At 40.5% G+C, this 17,242-nt stretch overlaps 1 protein-coding gene across 2 annotated transcripts in view; it reads right to left on the bottom strand.

Annotated features, from left to right (window-relative positions):
- LOC142495422 (uncharacterized) overlaps positions 1-14,198 on the bottom strand; it is a 74,800-nt gene extending 60,602 nt beyond the window's left edge. Inside the window, exons 1-6 of one of the 2 annotated variants that reach the window (XM_075600910.1) lie at positions 14,048-14,197; positions 13,807-13,850; positions 10,319-10,381; positions 2,979-3,035; positions 2,617-2,667; positions 2,090-2,122 (exon numbers count right to left, since the gene is read on the bottom strand). In XM_075600910.1, the coding sequence (XP_075457025.1) occupies positions 2,090-2,122; positions 2,617-2,667; positions 2,979-3,035; positions 10,319-10,381; positions 13,807-13,850; positions 14,048-14,102 (303 nt within the window). In that variant the 5' untranslated portion in view covers positions 14,103-14,197. Of the gene's footprint in view, positions 1-2,089; positions 2,123-2,616; positions 2,668-2,978; positions 3,036-10,318; positions 10,382-13,806; positions 13,851-14,047 lie in introns of both variants that reach the window. The other variant, XM_075600911.1, reaches the window with a different exon arrangement.
- Between the last annotated feature and the right edge of the window lie 3,044 nt (positions 14,199-17,242).

Raw genomic sequence — 17,242 nt, 5'->3', positions numbered from 1 at the left:
GGAAATACAGGCACCATATACTGGGGCCTGTAACTCGGGAAGCAGGGTGTCCCCAGACCTAAAATTAATGTGGTTCAGCTCCATAGACTGCCTGCTTCTGCACACCAGTATTCAAATTTAAATAAAAACACTGTAATTGTCTATGAGAGCTGTGCATGGAAAGGTGGCTCTCTTTCTGCAGCTCAGATTGCAAAAAAATCGCAGGGGGAGAACTTAAAAAAAAAACTGAGATCACTTTGCTGCTATGCCGAACGGTATTGGCATTTTCCTGCCTCACGGTTTGAGAGGGGTTCAGATTCTTTCTGAATACCATGATAAATAATGAAAAGAAGCAACACCGAATGGAGCATAGACACTACCATCCGGATAAGTCTCTATATGATGCACTCAGTGTCTGTAGAGGGAAAGTAACCTTACTCAATAGCTGTTTTGTAGTCAGAAACAATATGTTGGTCCTATATGCATTGTTTAATGATTAAGTTAAAATCCATTTATTGATATACATTAAAATAAATCGGAGCCAAACTATAAGATGTGAGTGTAATAAAAGTATCTAATGATAGCACGGTGTGCTTTGTCCTTGTAAGGGCAAAAGATATCTAGCAGTAATGGCTGGTTAATCAGCACAATAGCCTAAGATCCAATAGAAGCACAAGTCAGTTAACAATAAAACTTTAATAGATACATGCTGACAAATGCTTCTAATAAAGTCATGTCAATGGTGAACTGCAACAATGTAGGTTAGGTCTACTCAACACATTAGATTTAAGTCGAGTAATAATCGAACCATTAAAGCCCATATATGTACACTCAAACATCAAGTGTTGGTGATGAGTGACCAACACTCTGACCTCTATGTTCCAACGGAAAGGAACACAGAGGACAGTGGGGTGTAAGGTGTTGTTAGATGTAATGTTGCATCAAAAATGTAGATATCAAGGTAAACAATCCACAAATGAGCGTGAAACCAAATATGAGGATACAAAATGTTCTCTAAATACTAAGTGGCCAGTCTCTTAAAAAAGAACTCTGTGCAGTTCGAAACGTTGTGTGTGCCACTGAAAGAATAAATGTATTTTCTACAAATCTGTAGTGCCCTGGATCTTCTTCTTACTTCCATATACTCAGAAATTACACCAGACAGTTTTTTTCCCTGAACCACGGAGCACCGGTACTTTAAACGTAAGTATATTACTCATGTAATAATATCAAAGGTGTGCAAGACTGAATCTCTCATTCACAAATCGAACAAACAAGACATTAAAGAAGGAGATATTGTCTTGCTAAAGAGAAACAATTTGAGTGAATTGAGTGGCCAATGGGTCTTATTGTCAAGACCATTCCTTGTGGAAAGGTCTATAAAGTTGAAGTAAAGACTACTAAACCTGGACAGCAAAAACCTTTATCAGGCCCATTACAGAGACCATGCTTCTAATGTCTTACCTGGACTCTAGAAAATGAACATTTGACAAATTTTCTTGTATTAATCCTAAAGAGACGTTTAGGAGCACCAAGCCATCCTTGACTGGTGCACCTACCTTTGCACCCATTTCACCAAAAATAACTTTGGAGACTCAGTGGTACCGGCCGGTACAATGGAGTTAATATGGACTATGGACTTTAATACTGATGTTTTATTGTATGTTTATTATATGTTCCACATATGTTATTATAGTCATATCTATTGATACCAGATGGGGAGTGTCCTGTCCCCTGTATGTGTTTTCTTTCCCCTATGGCTCGCATGATTTTTGGCCTAGTTCTTGTCACTATGAAAAGTACCTAGCTGTAATTTCAGCCTGTTGCCTGAGAATCCTTTCTCTGTTCCTTGAGAGTATGGTATATTCCTAGATCCCTAGCACTTGGTATAGCCCTCCCTGATTTCCTGGTGTGAGGCTGTTGCATCAGTCCTTTCCAGCTTGCTGCCATTGCTAGTGGTGTACCCCAAACTGCTCTCCCTGTGATATTGTTTTTCACCTTCCCCTAATTTATGCATCCCCAAAATGCCTATTTATTTCTGTTTGTGTGCATAATAAAGTTTATCAGAAATCCAAGAAGGACTCTATTTGCATCAAGGAGATGAGTTTACCTGTCTGTCATTTCTCATGAAGACCCAGGGAACCTAGTACAGAACATAATATATTACGCATTCGTGATAAGAAAAAAAGTTTTTGTGTTTCACTCTCGTAATATAAATTTTCTGAAAATGTCTATCTATAACAGAAATTCAAGTACAAATTAATAATCAATAGCTTATTTCCATATATTATTTTTAGTCAGTGTTTGAAAGAGGTACTGTAAACATTGGTGAATTGCAGAATATTAATACAGACAACATGCAGCATACTGTAATAGTTTTAGTGTCACTGAAATTAATTAAATTGGTAAGAAGATGTAGAATAATGATTCTGTCTGACATAACTGTTTCAAAGAGACTTCTAGTTTAAGGCTACAACATCATGTAGCATGCAGTACTATTATTTTCTGTGCTACAGTTATCGAAATATATATCAGTCATAATGGTTAAAGCATACTCAAAGTCTTAGATTTCATTTGTAAACATACTGTAGTAGTTTAATGTTTGTGTATATAAAGGACAACATTAATAGATTTTACCAATGTGTCTGCGGGTCCTAGAAGGTCATTGAAGGGACAGCCAGTTGTTTTCTGTAAAGCCATTAGAAAGCAAAGATATTATGAGAAAAAGAAGCCCGTGGCAACATGGGGAGAAAAAAGCAACAGTGATATTATTGTAAGTAGAAAATAGGGTAAATTAAAATCTAAATTGGACCTAATAAGTGAAACTGAGAGAGACATTGTGCTTGATGAAACTTATGCAGTCACATTAGAAGTAGCTATTATGATTAAAAATCATAACAGTTCTATTTTTTTTTAAAATACCATCATTGAAATAAGTAATAGTACTGCATGCTGAAGAAAGTTGGACAGGTACAGTATATAGAGAAAATTCATCTTACCACAAATTCTGTGATCGCGTCAGAAACATTGTTGTATAATATCGCATTATTTTGTCCCTGTAGTACACAAATAATACAATAATGAAGTATAAATTGTTTATTAAAATTGAAGATTGTGTAGTCATTTCTATTTCAAACAAGCTTTAACCATAGTACATATAAAATACAGACTACGCTGTTTTATAACTACAGCTGAATCCCATTATAACGTGGTGCTCAGGGTCCACCTGATGCAACTGCGTTATAACCGGATTGCGGGAAAAAATGGCCGCGATCAAGGGTTCCGTGCGCGCAGGTCTTACCCAGCCTCAGGTAGGCTTCCAGAAGTGATCAGGAACAGCCAATCAGAGCAGTGACAGCTCTTGCTCATGTGTACAGAGTCCCTACTTGTCCTCTGGAAGACACGTGACAATGTACTGGCGTGAAGCTATGGCGGCCATTTTGAGTTTGGTAAATGAGCTGTGCGCTGATTAGTTAGAGGGTGGCAGTAAACTGCACGCTGATTAGTTGGAGGGCAGCAGTAAGCTTATTGGTCAGCCTAGTGGTGCTGCTGAGGGTCGGGAGTTCTTGGAGGGTAGGTATATTGTTTTGGTTCTAGAAGTGTGTGTGTGTGTACATAGAATACTACAATAGGTCATGATATAGACTCAGAGTTCATTATTTTTTTGATCTGCAGAGTTAAAGGTTCCAGTTTGGGTTGCAAAATTTGCCCATTGATTAGTTTTTCAAATTCAAAGAACTGTAAAACCAATTGAATCAATGTCGATGATCATCAGTAGAGCAGACAGAGCAATTTCACAGTTTATGATCTGTATCAACGAAAACACTGATAGAAATCCACACTCACGTGTACAAGATTCATGACACAACTAAGAATACTTTTATATGCAGTTGGTTAAACGGTCTACAATGAATGATGTGAGTGTCTGTGTGTGTGTCTGTCTCAATGGGTGTGTCTTTCTCCGTGTGTGTCTGTCTCGTGTGTGTCCATTAGCAATAAAGCGTTGAATAGAAAAAATAAAAAAACCTTGGAGATGTTCTAAATCGGGAGCCACGCTCAGACAGCATTAGAAGCAGATCTGCATGTAGCGGATCACACTATAATGGGGTTGAGCTGTATATGTAAGTTAATCTAATAGAAAATTAGCTAGCCTGAAATATGAGTAGATATAAATGTATTTAATCTATTTGCATAAATCATTCCATAAAAAAGAGGGTTATTTAGAGTACCATTGTCTGCTGGCTGCAAACCGGGGGTGAAAAGACACCAATTTAATGGGCAAAATAACTACACCATATTGGGCCTATATACTAAGATCACATTTGCAGAGTTTTAGTGCAAATTGTTTTTTACAAACCTACATAAACTGGGCAGCCTATGTATGAAGTTCTTTATGTGACTCATACATATGATTTAAGTTTCGGCACTTTAACTGTTATTTTAGTTTTGTTTCTAAAAAAAATTGTGCTTTGGCTGCAGTTTTTGTTTTGGATTTTGTTTTAGATTTTTAGAAAATTATGGAGAAAAAACTAATTGTATGTATTTATACAGCAAGGGGTTCAAACGCACATATTGTTACAGTGATAAACCCAGTGAACACAATAGTCATGCAAATAAATAAATATATTGCATATGAATGTAGTGCAGCTCCAGAAGGACTCAATCCAAAATTCAATCAGGTATACAGAAGCAGAGGATCAAGAACGCAAATACTCCCAGGATTATGTGAAAAACAAGAAAAAGAATATATAGTGCAATATCGTTTTGACCAATTAATTATTGCGGTGACGGTTCATAAGTATTTCACTCACAATTGTAAAGATGAATATAGGCAATACTGTTGTTCCGGGTAACCAACTCTCAAAAGATTTCTTCAAATGATGTTGAAGGGCATCCTGAGATTTTACCCCTGAGGAAGCTCAATGAGTGAAACACATAGGTTGAGCGTGCAGACATTCTAGAGATCCCAAGTTGTGTGGTGAACTACTCTGAGGATCCTGGGCCAAGTTCTTTTGGTCTCTTTCCCCTTTCCCTTCCTGAACCTGGACATCATCCCCTGTGGACGGCCAGCAAAGGTGTAACATCAGGAAAGAGTGTTGCAGTCCTCAACCACCATTTGACCCAGGGTGGTCCATTTGCCCGTACTTACAGAACTTTTGTAAGTATATTACCTTTATTTTTATCAATATAAAAACAATTTATACTATCTGTGTCCTCTCTATTCTGATCTCCACATACAATATGGGAAATAAACACACAAAATCCACACATGGGAACCTACCCATCATTATCCTGTTCCTGAGGGATGCCCTTCAACATTTGAAGAAATCTTCTGTGAGTTGGTTACTCTGAACAACTGTACCGCCTATATTCATCTTCACAATTGTGAGTGAGATACTTATGAACTGTCACCCCAATAATTAATTGGTCAAAACGATATATATCTTGGGAGTATTTGCGCTCTTGATCCTCTGCTTCAGTGTATTTATATAGTGCCATTCATGTACGTGCTTCACAGCTGTAATACACGTGGCATAATAAGAATAAGCGCTTCAGACAAAAGTTACATTAGGATAAAGAGCCACCGCCCTTAAGAGCTTACAATTTAAGTGATAACTAGAGGGAACTTACAGTTCTTTGGCCGCATCTATACTCCACACAACCGTGCGCGTGTCGCGAACAAAAGGTTGTACATCTGAGGCAGGCATAGAGCATACGACACTGCACACACAAAGTGTGAAGGTGCGGCCCAATTTTCGTGATACAAACAATTTTGTGTTTGTCGCGCGACGGCTGGGTCACGTGAGCGGTTCAGCCAATAAGGGTGAACCACTCATGTGGTGTTACGGACACATCTCCATCATGCCTCCCCATCACTGTGGCTCACACGCGAAAGTCCGCTCGGTTGAAAGTCATGTGCGACACCATATGCTCCGTCGCGTACGCACACCTACTATATCCATGGCCTTACAGTAGGAGGGGTCATGGTAAATGCATATGAGATATATAGTATCTGTCAACGAAGCCACCCAATATGCCTCATTAAAAAGGTGTGTTTTAAGTTGGGTATTATATGTGGAGACAGAGGGTGCTAGTCATATATTGAGGGGAAGGGCATTACAGAGGTGTGGGACAGTGAGTTAGAGTGGTTTTAGATGGGAGATGGCTTTAAATACAAAAGAGTTAGACGGAAGACATCCTTGAACAAAACGCAAGAGTTGGGCAGGTGCATAGCGTGAAATTAGGGCTGAGATGAAAGGAGGGGTATAAGAATGTATAGCCTTAAAAGAGAGGAGACTTTTATAAGACATACAGGATTTAATAGGAAGCTAGGAGAGGTATTTCAGCAGGAGAGATGCTGAGACAGATTTAGGAGAGAGTAAAGTGATTCTAGCAGCTGCATTTATAATATACTGTACTTTGTAGGGGAGACAGATGAAAGGCAGGAAGGCTGGATGGTAGAAGGTTGTAATAGTAAATAAGGGAGAGAGTGTGGACCTGTGTTAGAGTTTTATCAGTAGAGTGACAGAGGAGAGGATGTATCTTTGCAATGTTATGGAGGAAAATCAACAGATTTTACCTACATTGTTAAAATGAAAGGAGAATGTGAGGCAGGAGTTAAATGTGATACCTAAGCAGCATGCTTGTGATACTGAGTGTACGAGTACTGCCAACAGTAATGCATGCTATAGCGGAGAGACATTCAGAGACTTTGGTCTGTACAGCAGGTGTAAGGTCAGGGGTTGAAAGTTAAATTAGTGTGTCATCAGCATAGAGGTGATATTTGAACCGAAGAGATGTGATAAGGTCAACTAGAGAAAAGAAGAGGTCCCAGGAGTGTGTGTGTTTGTGTGAGAGTTTGTGTGTAATTGTGTGTGTGTGTGTGTGTGTGTGTGCGTGCGTGCGTGTGTGTGTGTGTGTCTGTGTGTGTGTGGCATGTCAGACAGTCTGTCAGTGTACTGTATACACTGACAGAGTACAACCTGAAAGCACTAAATACTAGCACAGTAAAAGTGGGAGGAGGAAGGGTTAACATGGGAAGCCGCCTCTGCAATCAACGGAGGATCATGGAATTCTTTGCATCATACTGCTGAAGATCATTGCATCATGGGGCAAGAGTTGGTTCTGCTGTTGGATGAGGAGGATGAATCTTCATCCCGGCAAAAGTAAGACACACATTGATTGTATTTTATTTAATTGTGTATTTATTTTTTAGGATGCTTATTGACTGGCAATGTATTTATCTATGCCCCTTGGAAAGTATAGATAAGCACATTGACAATCAATGCATTTTTTGAAAAATGTTTGTTTTTATTTAAATGTAATGTATTTTATTTTGCGGTTGTTTTATTTCAGGTTGACCATTTATTGACATTGTGGCAATCCATGCCCATATTGTGGGCATGGTTTACTACAGTGCCAATCAATGGCTAGAAGGGGGTGTGGTGGGGGTAGTTGCACCGGGGAGGGTGGTTAATGGGCAGGTTAACCCCTTAATTACTATAGCGGTTACTAACCGCTAAGCTAATTAAGGCGTTAGTGGCAAATAGTTCGTTTTTTTTTTAATTTAATGTTGCTGCTCACAGAAGAGGAAGAGGATGACGGCAGCCTTCATCCTGGCAGAGGTAAGTACAACTTTCATTTACTATATGCTGGCTGGGTAATGTTTTATTTTTAATGGGCTAATGCTCCATTATCCATATCTGGCTAATAGGGATTTTGCCCATTATTGTGCTGGGGAGGGGTTGTTGGGGTAGAGGGGGAGGGTAGTAAGGTGTCCATTCATTGCCATTGGGGTTATCTTTGCTCCCATTGAGGGCACAGGTAACCACAGGGGCAATCAATGGATGTATGAAGGACGTGTGATTTCATTCATATGAAGCATAGTTCATTGCTTCAAATTAATTTTTACGCATTGCATCATGTTGAATACTGATTGATGCAATTTAAATTAAAACAGCAGTATGTGTATTTTCTAGTATGTGTATATAACTAGTGTTAGTAAATTGAATTTATTATTGGAATATTATTTATAATAGCCATACTGTAAAAATAGTACATTTTGTTAACCTTTGTAACAAAAACATTGTGCTGCATCAATACATATTTGGTTGATATATAGCAACTTTATTTTGCACTAATAATATAAATAGATAAAAAGGATTTAGTTACACCAGATTCAACTTGGTGGAAGAGTTTGACTCATGTTCAACTTTATCTTTGGTGCACAGATTACAATTTTTTTAGTACATGCCAATAACATCTATGTGAGAATCACATTCCCTTTCTGTGAATAAACGCATTTTAAGGCGTACTTGATACAAATAGGGTTAGTTCATAGGCACACACAGGACAATTACATGTGATATTTCCGTGCATCGATTTTATGCCACAGATGCCATTTGTTATGTTTGGTACACAGGCTCCAAAGTGTCCTGTGATACAATGCTCTTTTCCCCTCTGGTTTTGCAGCCAAGAGTCTTGCAAAATTGTTTAAATTCTCTAAAATCACTAGATTCGCTTTTGTTATTTTTGTGTTAAATCGCTAGATCAAAGCAAATACAATTGTTCACAGAAATTGAAGGAATTTGTCAATATTCTTGGGCTGACAGAAAAAGAAACTATCCAAATATATCTACTGTACAATATGTCTAATTATAGGCTAAATCAGTAAATTCCGGGCATTACTGAAATCCCTGCTCTCTGATTGGTTAAAATTCCGGGAATTATCCATTCAGTAATGCCCGGAGTTTTTGGCTGCTTGCAAAGTGTTTATTTCTAGCCAATCAGCTTTTACTTTTGTCAGAAAAGCTCTGAGACAGGGCAGGGGATTGGTCAGTAAGCAGCAGCAGGCTGTGACTCCTCCCCCTCCCTCCGTGAACAGAGCTGACAGACTTAGTTGAGTTAAGGAGGGAGAGAGAGAGTGCATAGCTGCAAAGTAAGTAAGTAAGTGGCTGTCTGCAGTGTGTGTAGCTACAGTTTCTTTCTGTCTAGTGTGTGTGTGTGTCAGTCAGTGTGTAAGCAGCAGCAGTGTGTGTGTGTGTCAGTGTCAGCAGCAGCAGTGTGTATGTGTCAGTGTGTCAGTAGCAGCAGCAGTGTGTGTGTGTGTCAGTGTCAGTGTGTCTGAAGCAGCAGCAGCAGCAGCAGCAGCAGCAGCAGCAGCAGTGTGTGTGTGTGTGTGTGTGTGTGTGTGTGTGTGTGTGTGTATCAGCAACAGCAGCAACAGCAGTGTGAGTGTGTGTGTGTATGTGTGTGTGTGTGTGTGTGTGTGTGTGTGTCTGTGTGTGTTAATGTGGCAGCAGCAGCAGTGTGTGTGTGTCTGTGTGAGCAGCAGCAGCAGTGTGTGTCAGTGTGTCAGCAGCAGCAGTGTGTGTATGTCAGTGTGTCAGCAGCAGCGTGTGTGTGTGTGTGTGTGTGTGTCAGTATGTCAGCAGCAGCAGTGTGTGTGTGTGTCAGTGCCAGTGTGTCAGCAGCAGTGTGTATGTGTGTGTGTGTGTGTGTGTGTGTGTCAGTCAGTGTGTCAGCAGCAGCAGTGTGTGTGTGTGTTTGTGTGTCAGTTTGTCAGCAGCAGTAGCTGTGTGTGTGTGTTTCCGCGTCAGTGTGTCAGCAGCAGCAGTGTGTATGTGTCAGTGTGGCAGCAGCATTGTGTGTATGTATTTGTGTGTCAGCAGCAGTGTGTGTGTGTGTCCGCAGCAGCAGCAGTGTGTGTGTGTCCGCAGCAGCAGCAGTGTGTGTGTGTCCGCAGCAGCAGCAGTGTTTGTTTGTGTGCCAGCAGCAGTGTTTATGGGTGTAGCAGCAGAGTTTGTGTGTGTGCGTGTGGTGTGCTGTTGTGTTGTATGTGTGTGTAGCAGCAGCAGCAGCAAAGTTTGTGTGTAGCAGCAGTTTGTGTGTGTGGGTAGCTGCTGTGTTGTGTGTAGAGCTGGTGTGTGTGTGTGTGTGTGTGTGTGTGTGTGTGTGTGTGTGTGTGTGTGTGTGTGTGTGTGTGTGTGTGTGTGTGTGTGTGTGTGTGTGTGTGTGTGTGTGTGTGGCTTCAGTGTGTGTGTGTGTGTGTGTGTGTGTACACAGAGGGGGCGGCAGTGTGTGGATATAGATAGATGCTGTGTGAGTGTATATAGAGGTGGTTTAATGTATTTACCATTTTATTTTAATAAACAAATCTACTTAACTACAGAAAAGTGTCTATTATTTATGAAAAAAGCCTACATTTAACCTATAATAGTAATAATCCCCTCAGAACAGGGCATTATTTGCCAGTAATGCCTTGTTCTTCAGGGAATAATACTTAAATATAAACATACAGATAAATAATAAAGATATGAAGTTTTTTTTATCTATTTACCTGTGCACGTTTGTATAAGCAGAAGATGTCTCTTAAATGATGAATATGTTCAATCGCATTGTTCTAGAAATATGTATAATTATAGTTAATTACAATTTTAATCAATTATATTTAGGCATTGTGCATCACATATATTTGTCATAATCCTAATAAGCAATGGAGTACTCCAAAGGATTTAATTGGACTAGTGATGAGTTCATACTGTAATGTTGCTGGCATTTAAAGGTGCAGTCCCACCAGAACCTGTTGAGGAGAAAACACATCAAAACAAAGCATGCTCAAAACATATAATTACGGGATATGTATCTTTCTTTCTAGTTCCGATTACGAATGACAAAATAAGCATTTACAGCCCAATCCTAAATTTGCATTACACGGCAAGTAAATAGCAGACTTTTTAAAAATGATCTTGTATAAATTCACAAGTACACATTTTAGATGATTAAATCTTAGAAACTGAAGTGAAGATTTACTATAGGCAGCAAAAATGGTCTATGATAAAGCAACAGTATTCATGTGCTAGATTTGTTTATGCTTATGTAGAAGGAAATCCATAAGCAGCGAGATGCAAAGGAAGAAACAAGAGATTGTAATTATTGTTCATCACAGTGCTATTGGGCATAGACATACTGGGCCATATTTAATAAGCAGTGCTAAACCTTAGGACACCTAACAGCTCATCAAAAAGAATGCACCTAAGGTGCATTACGGCTCAGTACCTGTTACAGTCACTGTCTGTTAGTTATAAAGAGGTGCAATATGTGTGCTTTTCAGCCTGCAGGAAGTTAAACTCCTCTGGAGATACTACATGCAGGTGCAGCTAATTAAGGAAAGCAGAACTCTTGTCTGAAAAGGGGTTTTAAAAGACAGTCAGTTGCAAGTTAAGAGAGACTTTCCACAACCATGAAGGACACCGGTTGGAACTGCTCCCCAGGCCTGCTGGACCTGCCTGGGACCCACACCTACGAACAGACTCTCCCTGAAACTATACAAGCCTGCTGGATGCAGGGCTTGTCTCTGAGAAACCGGTATTCCTTAGTCTGCCGAGGGAGCTGTCCTTAGTCTGCCGAGGGAGCTGCCCTGTCCTGTCAAAGTTTTGCAGTATCCAGAGGGATCTCCTGGATTCTCTTTGGAGAGAAATACCAAAACATAGATAAGGACTTAATTTTATATTCTTGTTCCAAACATTTGAATGTTTTGTTTAAACTTGAAGATAGCTTAGCTACCCAGTGGGATAGTCAGGGGCACTGTTGTGTAGCTAGCCTTCCTACTGTTGAGTACAGTAGGCTTTTATTTTATGAGTTGGTTTGCCTTAAAGGGACAGTGTGCCTGAGTTATATTTTTTGCATGTATTGAAATAAACCACTGAAGGGTTTGTTAAAGCCTAAAACATACCGTTTGGACTGTTTCTGACCCTACTGCGAGGCTGTATTGCCAGGCCCTACAGATGCAGCGGCCGTTATCTGTCCATTTATCGGGTTGAATCACGCTCTATAGTGCGTGGTGGTCCGAGAATGTCCTCTGCATACTAAATGGCCCATAGGATTAACGCAGCTGGGGTCCCTGCTGTGTGAATCCTACTGTGGTCTACGGGAGAGTCTGAATCAGTCACTTTACCTGCGCTCCTGCATGAGCAGGGGTCTCCTGAGCTTAACAAAGTTGATCTCAGCCTCAGGGACCCCTGCTTCCCGAGATACAGGCCCCAGTATGGGGTGCATCCAATTGGAGTTGAATTGGAGGAGAATAAAATAAGAATTGGACTCTCCACTTCGTCATCAACTCTGCAAATGTAAGAACTTGGCTTTGTAAATGCTCTGACAATTTTTAAACCTTTAAAGACTTAACTTTGTAAGCTACTGTACCGTGTAACCTTAAGTACTACTCTGCTCTCCAAGGCCTGATATTCTCCAATACCTGGGATCTCTCTCCTCCTACCTGTCTCTACCTGCATCTAAAGAAAGTATGACCTCCCTATCCTTTATCTGTTTGCCGTTTTCCCACTCCTTTGTTAACATTTCTCTTTTCTCCTACTTTCACACACTCCTCCTAACCACATTCCTTCGTCTCTCTTTCCCTCCACATATGCTTATGCCTATACACTACACTACTATGTACACACCTTTCCCAACAACTTCTACACCCCCTCAATAAAACCTACCTCCACAAATCCTCACCTCTGCTCTCTCTCTAATCCTCCTTCTTGCTTCTGGGGATTTCTCCTAATCCTGGACCCAGCCATATACACACCTGCTCTCGCCCACGCCTCCCTGCAACTCTTTCCCTGCTAATGGTGTTAAACCATCTAATTTTAAACCGACCAACCTTACAACTTACCTGTCAAAAGCATCCCAATAGCCTGCACTCGTGGCTACTGTCCCACACCCAAAGTCACTCCTACCAACTAACGTAGCCTACTACTGCAATTATTGCCTCACCTGTTGTCCCTGTAAATTTCCCAAAGTACCACTTAGATTGTCAGCTCTCCGGGGCAGGGATTACCTTTCCTATTGTATGACTTTGCTGCGCATATTGTATTATTATAATAACCTGTACTGTATTGTCTTGGTAAAGCACATAGTACACTGTAGGCGCTATATAAATAGACATACCCCTCTGTGATAGACTGACCGGTTTCCAACTCACCCAGGAGACTGGGGGAGGGGATTGTAATGCTAGTGGATACAGATGAGATGAGTAGGAGAGACAGAATTGTAGTTTGCACAGAGAGGAGCAGACACAGTAAAGCAGGGAGTGCAAAGAGAGGGGGAGAGTGCAAAGAGGAGCAGGGCATGATGGCGGGGGAAGGAGAGTCAGCAAGGAGTGGTAACGAGACACAACAGAGAGCAGTGTGCACATTTTGGAGGAAAGACAGCAAGTTTAGGAGGACACAGAGGCAGCAAGGAAAGGAGGAGACAGATGAGTATGAAAGGAAGAAGTGCACTTGACACAGAGAGGAGCAGACATGGTAAAGCAGGGAGTGCAAAGAGGGGAGTGCAAAGAGAAGCAAGGCATGATGGAGGGATAAGAGACAGCAAGGAGAGGAGGAGACAGAGGGATGACAAGGAGAAGGGAATTGAGAGCAGTGTGCACATCGGACCAGAGGGAGTGCATAGAGTGGAAAGCAGAGACAGCAAGGGCAGTGGGAGGAGGAAACAGAGAGACCGCAAGGAGAAGAGGAGACAGATGAGATAAGTAAGAAGAGGGAATGTAGAAGGCACAGTAAGGATCAGACACAGTAAGGCAAGGAGTGTGAAGAGGGCAGGAGAGAGTACAGTATAAAGAGGAGCAGGGCATGACGGAGGAGAGAGTAAAGTGGGGAAGAGCTGTTAAGAGACAGCAAGGTGTTACAGGGAGGGGGGAAAACAAAGAGTAATGTTTAATTAATAATCTTTCAGATCTCCTAGATCGTGTACTGTATGATATGTCGGGTACAAATAGTTTTGTTATAATCCCTCTAATTCATATATGTATTTGTTATATAATAATACCTTAAAGAAGTCAATGATACATGCATCATCAAGAGAATGTTCATCTGGAATATAAACATATGTATTACAGTTAAACAAGATCAGATACATTTCAGTTTAATTCAAATGATAAAGATAATATTATACATCAGTTTCATCCAATAAATGTAGGTTATACATTACTTCAAGAATGCGTAAGGTTTTACAGCCCGTTCAAAACTGACTTATTCTTTGTCTCTAACATATTACTGTAATAACTTACCATTCCCGTAGCAGGAGCTTAGAGCCAACACCAGAACAAAAATTGTAACTTTCATAGTGTAGATTGTTGACTTTCAAGTCTGCAACTACTATATCTCATTCAGATCAAGATGTATATGAACCTCAGTCCCCAGCTACTCTTTTTATATTGCAAAAAGTCAGGTACAGCATACACCTACATCATCAAACAGTAAAAATGGGATCAACAGCATTAAATTGTCCAAACCACAGGAACCTTTAATGTTCCAAAATATTCCTATAAATGTTGACAGTATGAAAGAAAACAATACATAATTGCCAACTTTTTTCTATCAAGTAGACATTGCAAAGATTAATTCAAGCGGGCACACTGTTTATACCTATTCTTATATCTATAGTTTATCATTTATTTACTCTATTCTACTAATCAAAATAATAAATCTTTAATCAAGATAGGTAAACATATGAATTGATTAAAACCTAATATAGATGATACACCCGCTACAACAGATTATATAAAAACATACTTTTTGAATTTAGAAAAGAAATTGAAAAAAGAAATCAGACTGTTCTGGGAGACTACCAGTCTACGTAACTATATAATGAAAGGATTAATACCACGTGGTTTAAGAATTAATACCTTTCCAGTGTTTCGGGTTAAAGATGAAAGTTTTATTAAAAAGTGGGAAAGTGCACTTTTTTCATGTTCCAACGAATTAACGACTTTGCTAATTCAGTATGAGTCTACAAAGTTGGAGAAAGCAACTGTGGAGTTAGATTTAGAAATCGCACAGACAGACAAGTGGTCTAAGGAATCTGACTTCGTTGATTTAGAATTAAAATTAAAGAAAAATATTGAAAAATTCACAAAAGAAATTAAAGATCGTAAACATAAGAAATTTTTGAGAGACGCTAATGATTTTAAAACAGGCAACATTTACAAACCAAATAAAAAAACAACATAAAGAGTATCAGGAATCGTCCACTGAGTGGGAAAACTCAGATATTGAGGAAAAGTCCACTAATCCAGACAACACTTTAAATACTTATCCCCAGGGCTCTTTTTTAGAGACACAGAGGGGAAGGAGTGGACAGGGTGGTGGACAATGAGGAAGGGGCGAAAAACCAGACGAGGCAAGAGAAAAACTAAGAAACAGAGAGATATGGGGTTACAGGGGAAGAGGAAGGAATTGGAGGAGGCATCATCGCCAGCCCCAATAAAAAATTAAAATGAACTTCAAGTGATAAACTTAACAACTATTACCCTTACACCCACACAAGAACAGGTTCTTATAAAGGCCTATAATTTACTCCATCGTGTAACTTTGATGTATTCAATTGGGTCAAAGACATGAACCTCTTTGGTAGAAAACTAGCTCTACATAAATTCCATAAAAGGAGGGAAATACTAACATTACCCCAATAATTTTTGGAGCTAGCAGATGACAAAGATATTGAACATCTTAGAACCCTTATATCCATGGAGGGTGAAAACAACAGGGAACCGGGTCATGGACCTTTTAGCACCCTTAGGCCAAAAATCCATTTTACACCACCAATGAACTCAGATACCAACATTAATATGTTTCTAAAATTAGTAACAAGGGATTTACAACAATTACCCTCAAGAGGAGGGCAGGAAAATATGACAAAAAAAGAAAAGAGTGCCTTGAAAGAACTAACAGAAATGAATGGTATTATAATTAAACCCTCTGATAAAGGGGGAAACATTGTTATTATGGAGGAAGATAGATATGTGTTAGAAAACACCAGGCTACTTAGTGATAAAAGCTGTTATGAAGCATTACCACATGATCCCACTATCACTTATTTCAAAGACCTTCGGAAAATCTTACAGGAAGGCTTAGAGAATAAAGTGATATCACAGCAGGAGTATAAATATATGTTGGTGGAGAAGCCTAAAGTGGCGACATTCTAAAGCATACCAAAACTCCATAAAAATGCAAAAAATCCCCCAGGAAGACCAATTGTGTCCGGGATTGAGTCCCTTAATGAACATGCCAGCACCTATCTGGATCATGTCCTGAGACCTTATGTCACCAGCCTTCCATCCCACACAGTAGACACTACGGATATATTGAGAAAAATAGATGGTATACACATCTCTAAAAACACATTCTTGGCATCATTATATGTAGAATCATGGTATACTAGTATACAACATCCAGTGGGTATTGCAGCAGTGTCTTATTTTTTAAGGGCTAGAAGTTCAGAATATCAAAAGCATAGTGAATAAACTCTTGAACTCCTCAGTTACTTATTAAAACACAATTACTTCCTATTGAAAGGTACTTTTTACCATCAACTACAAGGAACGGCGATGGGCACGACATGTGCACCAACCTATGCCAATATTTACCTTGGATGGTGGGAGGAGACAAAAAATTTCATACACCAAGAAATAAAAGCTGAGGGCTAGAAGGGGGGGGGGACCCTTAAAATAAAACAAAACAAATGTTTACAAAGTTACCTGGTTACAAGTTCAAGTTTTAAAGTTGCCCTGCTACATCCCCACCTCAGCTGGCATTACACATAGCTGAGGAGGTAACATGCCCAGAAGGAATGGAATTTAAAGACTCTACAGGGCCCAAGACAAATTTCCCTTCGGTGAGAAATCCTCCGCATGGTGGCCTGTAAAATAAGACTTACCTACCTGAGAGATGGAGGCGGGAGGCCCAAAGATGGTGGCAGCCACGAGGGAGGCAGAGATCCAGGCTGGAATGCAGGAGCAGGAAGTCCCCACCAGCCGAGCAGAGGGCGCGAACACAACCGCCCAGGACGAACGACGACCTCAAAATGGCGGCGGCCGGATGTCCGGACACCAATAGCGGAAGTGAGCGGGCGGCCATCTTGGATGGGGCAGACAAGCCGGCAGCAGACGTCACAATGTGGCGACACGTGACACATGGGAGGCCCACCGCAGCGGCAGCCTTAAAGTGACACCGGAGCAGAAATCGATGGCGCGACCGAAGAGGCCAGCGATGCAGCGCCAGCGGGACTCGGGATAATCACCAAATATTAAAGGGACTACACAGCAGCATAGGCCTATGAGCGGGGGAGAGGACAGTAGTGAGCCGGGAACAGGAAAATAAGATAGGGAGCAGAAGTAGAGGTCGGAGCGAAAGAAGGGTTGAGTAGGTTAAGCGAAGGAGAAGGAGAAAGGGAGAGGTAGGGATACAAGGTCGATCGGATGGGG

The sequence above is a fragment of the Ascaphus truei genome, chromosome 5 (genome assembly GCF_040206685.1).
Source record: "Ascaphus truei isolate aAscTru1 chromosome 5, aAscTru1.hap1, whole genome shotgun sequence".
NCBI lineage: Eukaryota > Metazoa > Chordata > Amphibia > Anura > Ascaphidae > Ascaphus > Ascaphus truei.
Note: the sequence above shows the minus strand (reverse complement) of the source record. Positions and strands in the feature narration are given on the sequence as shown.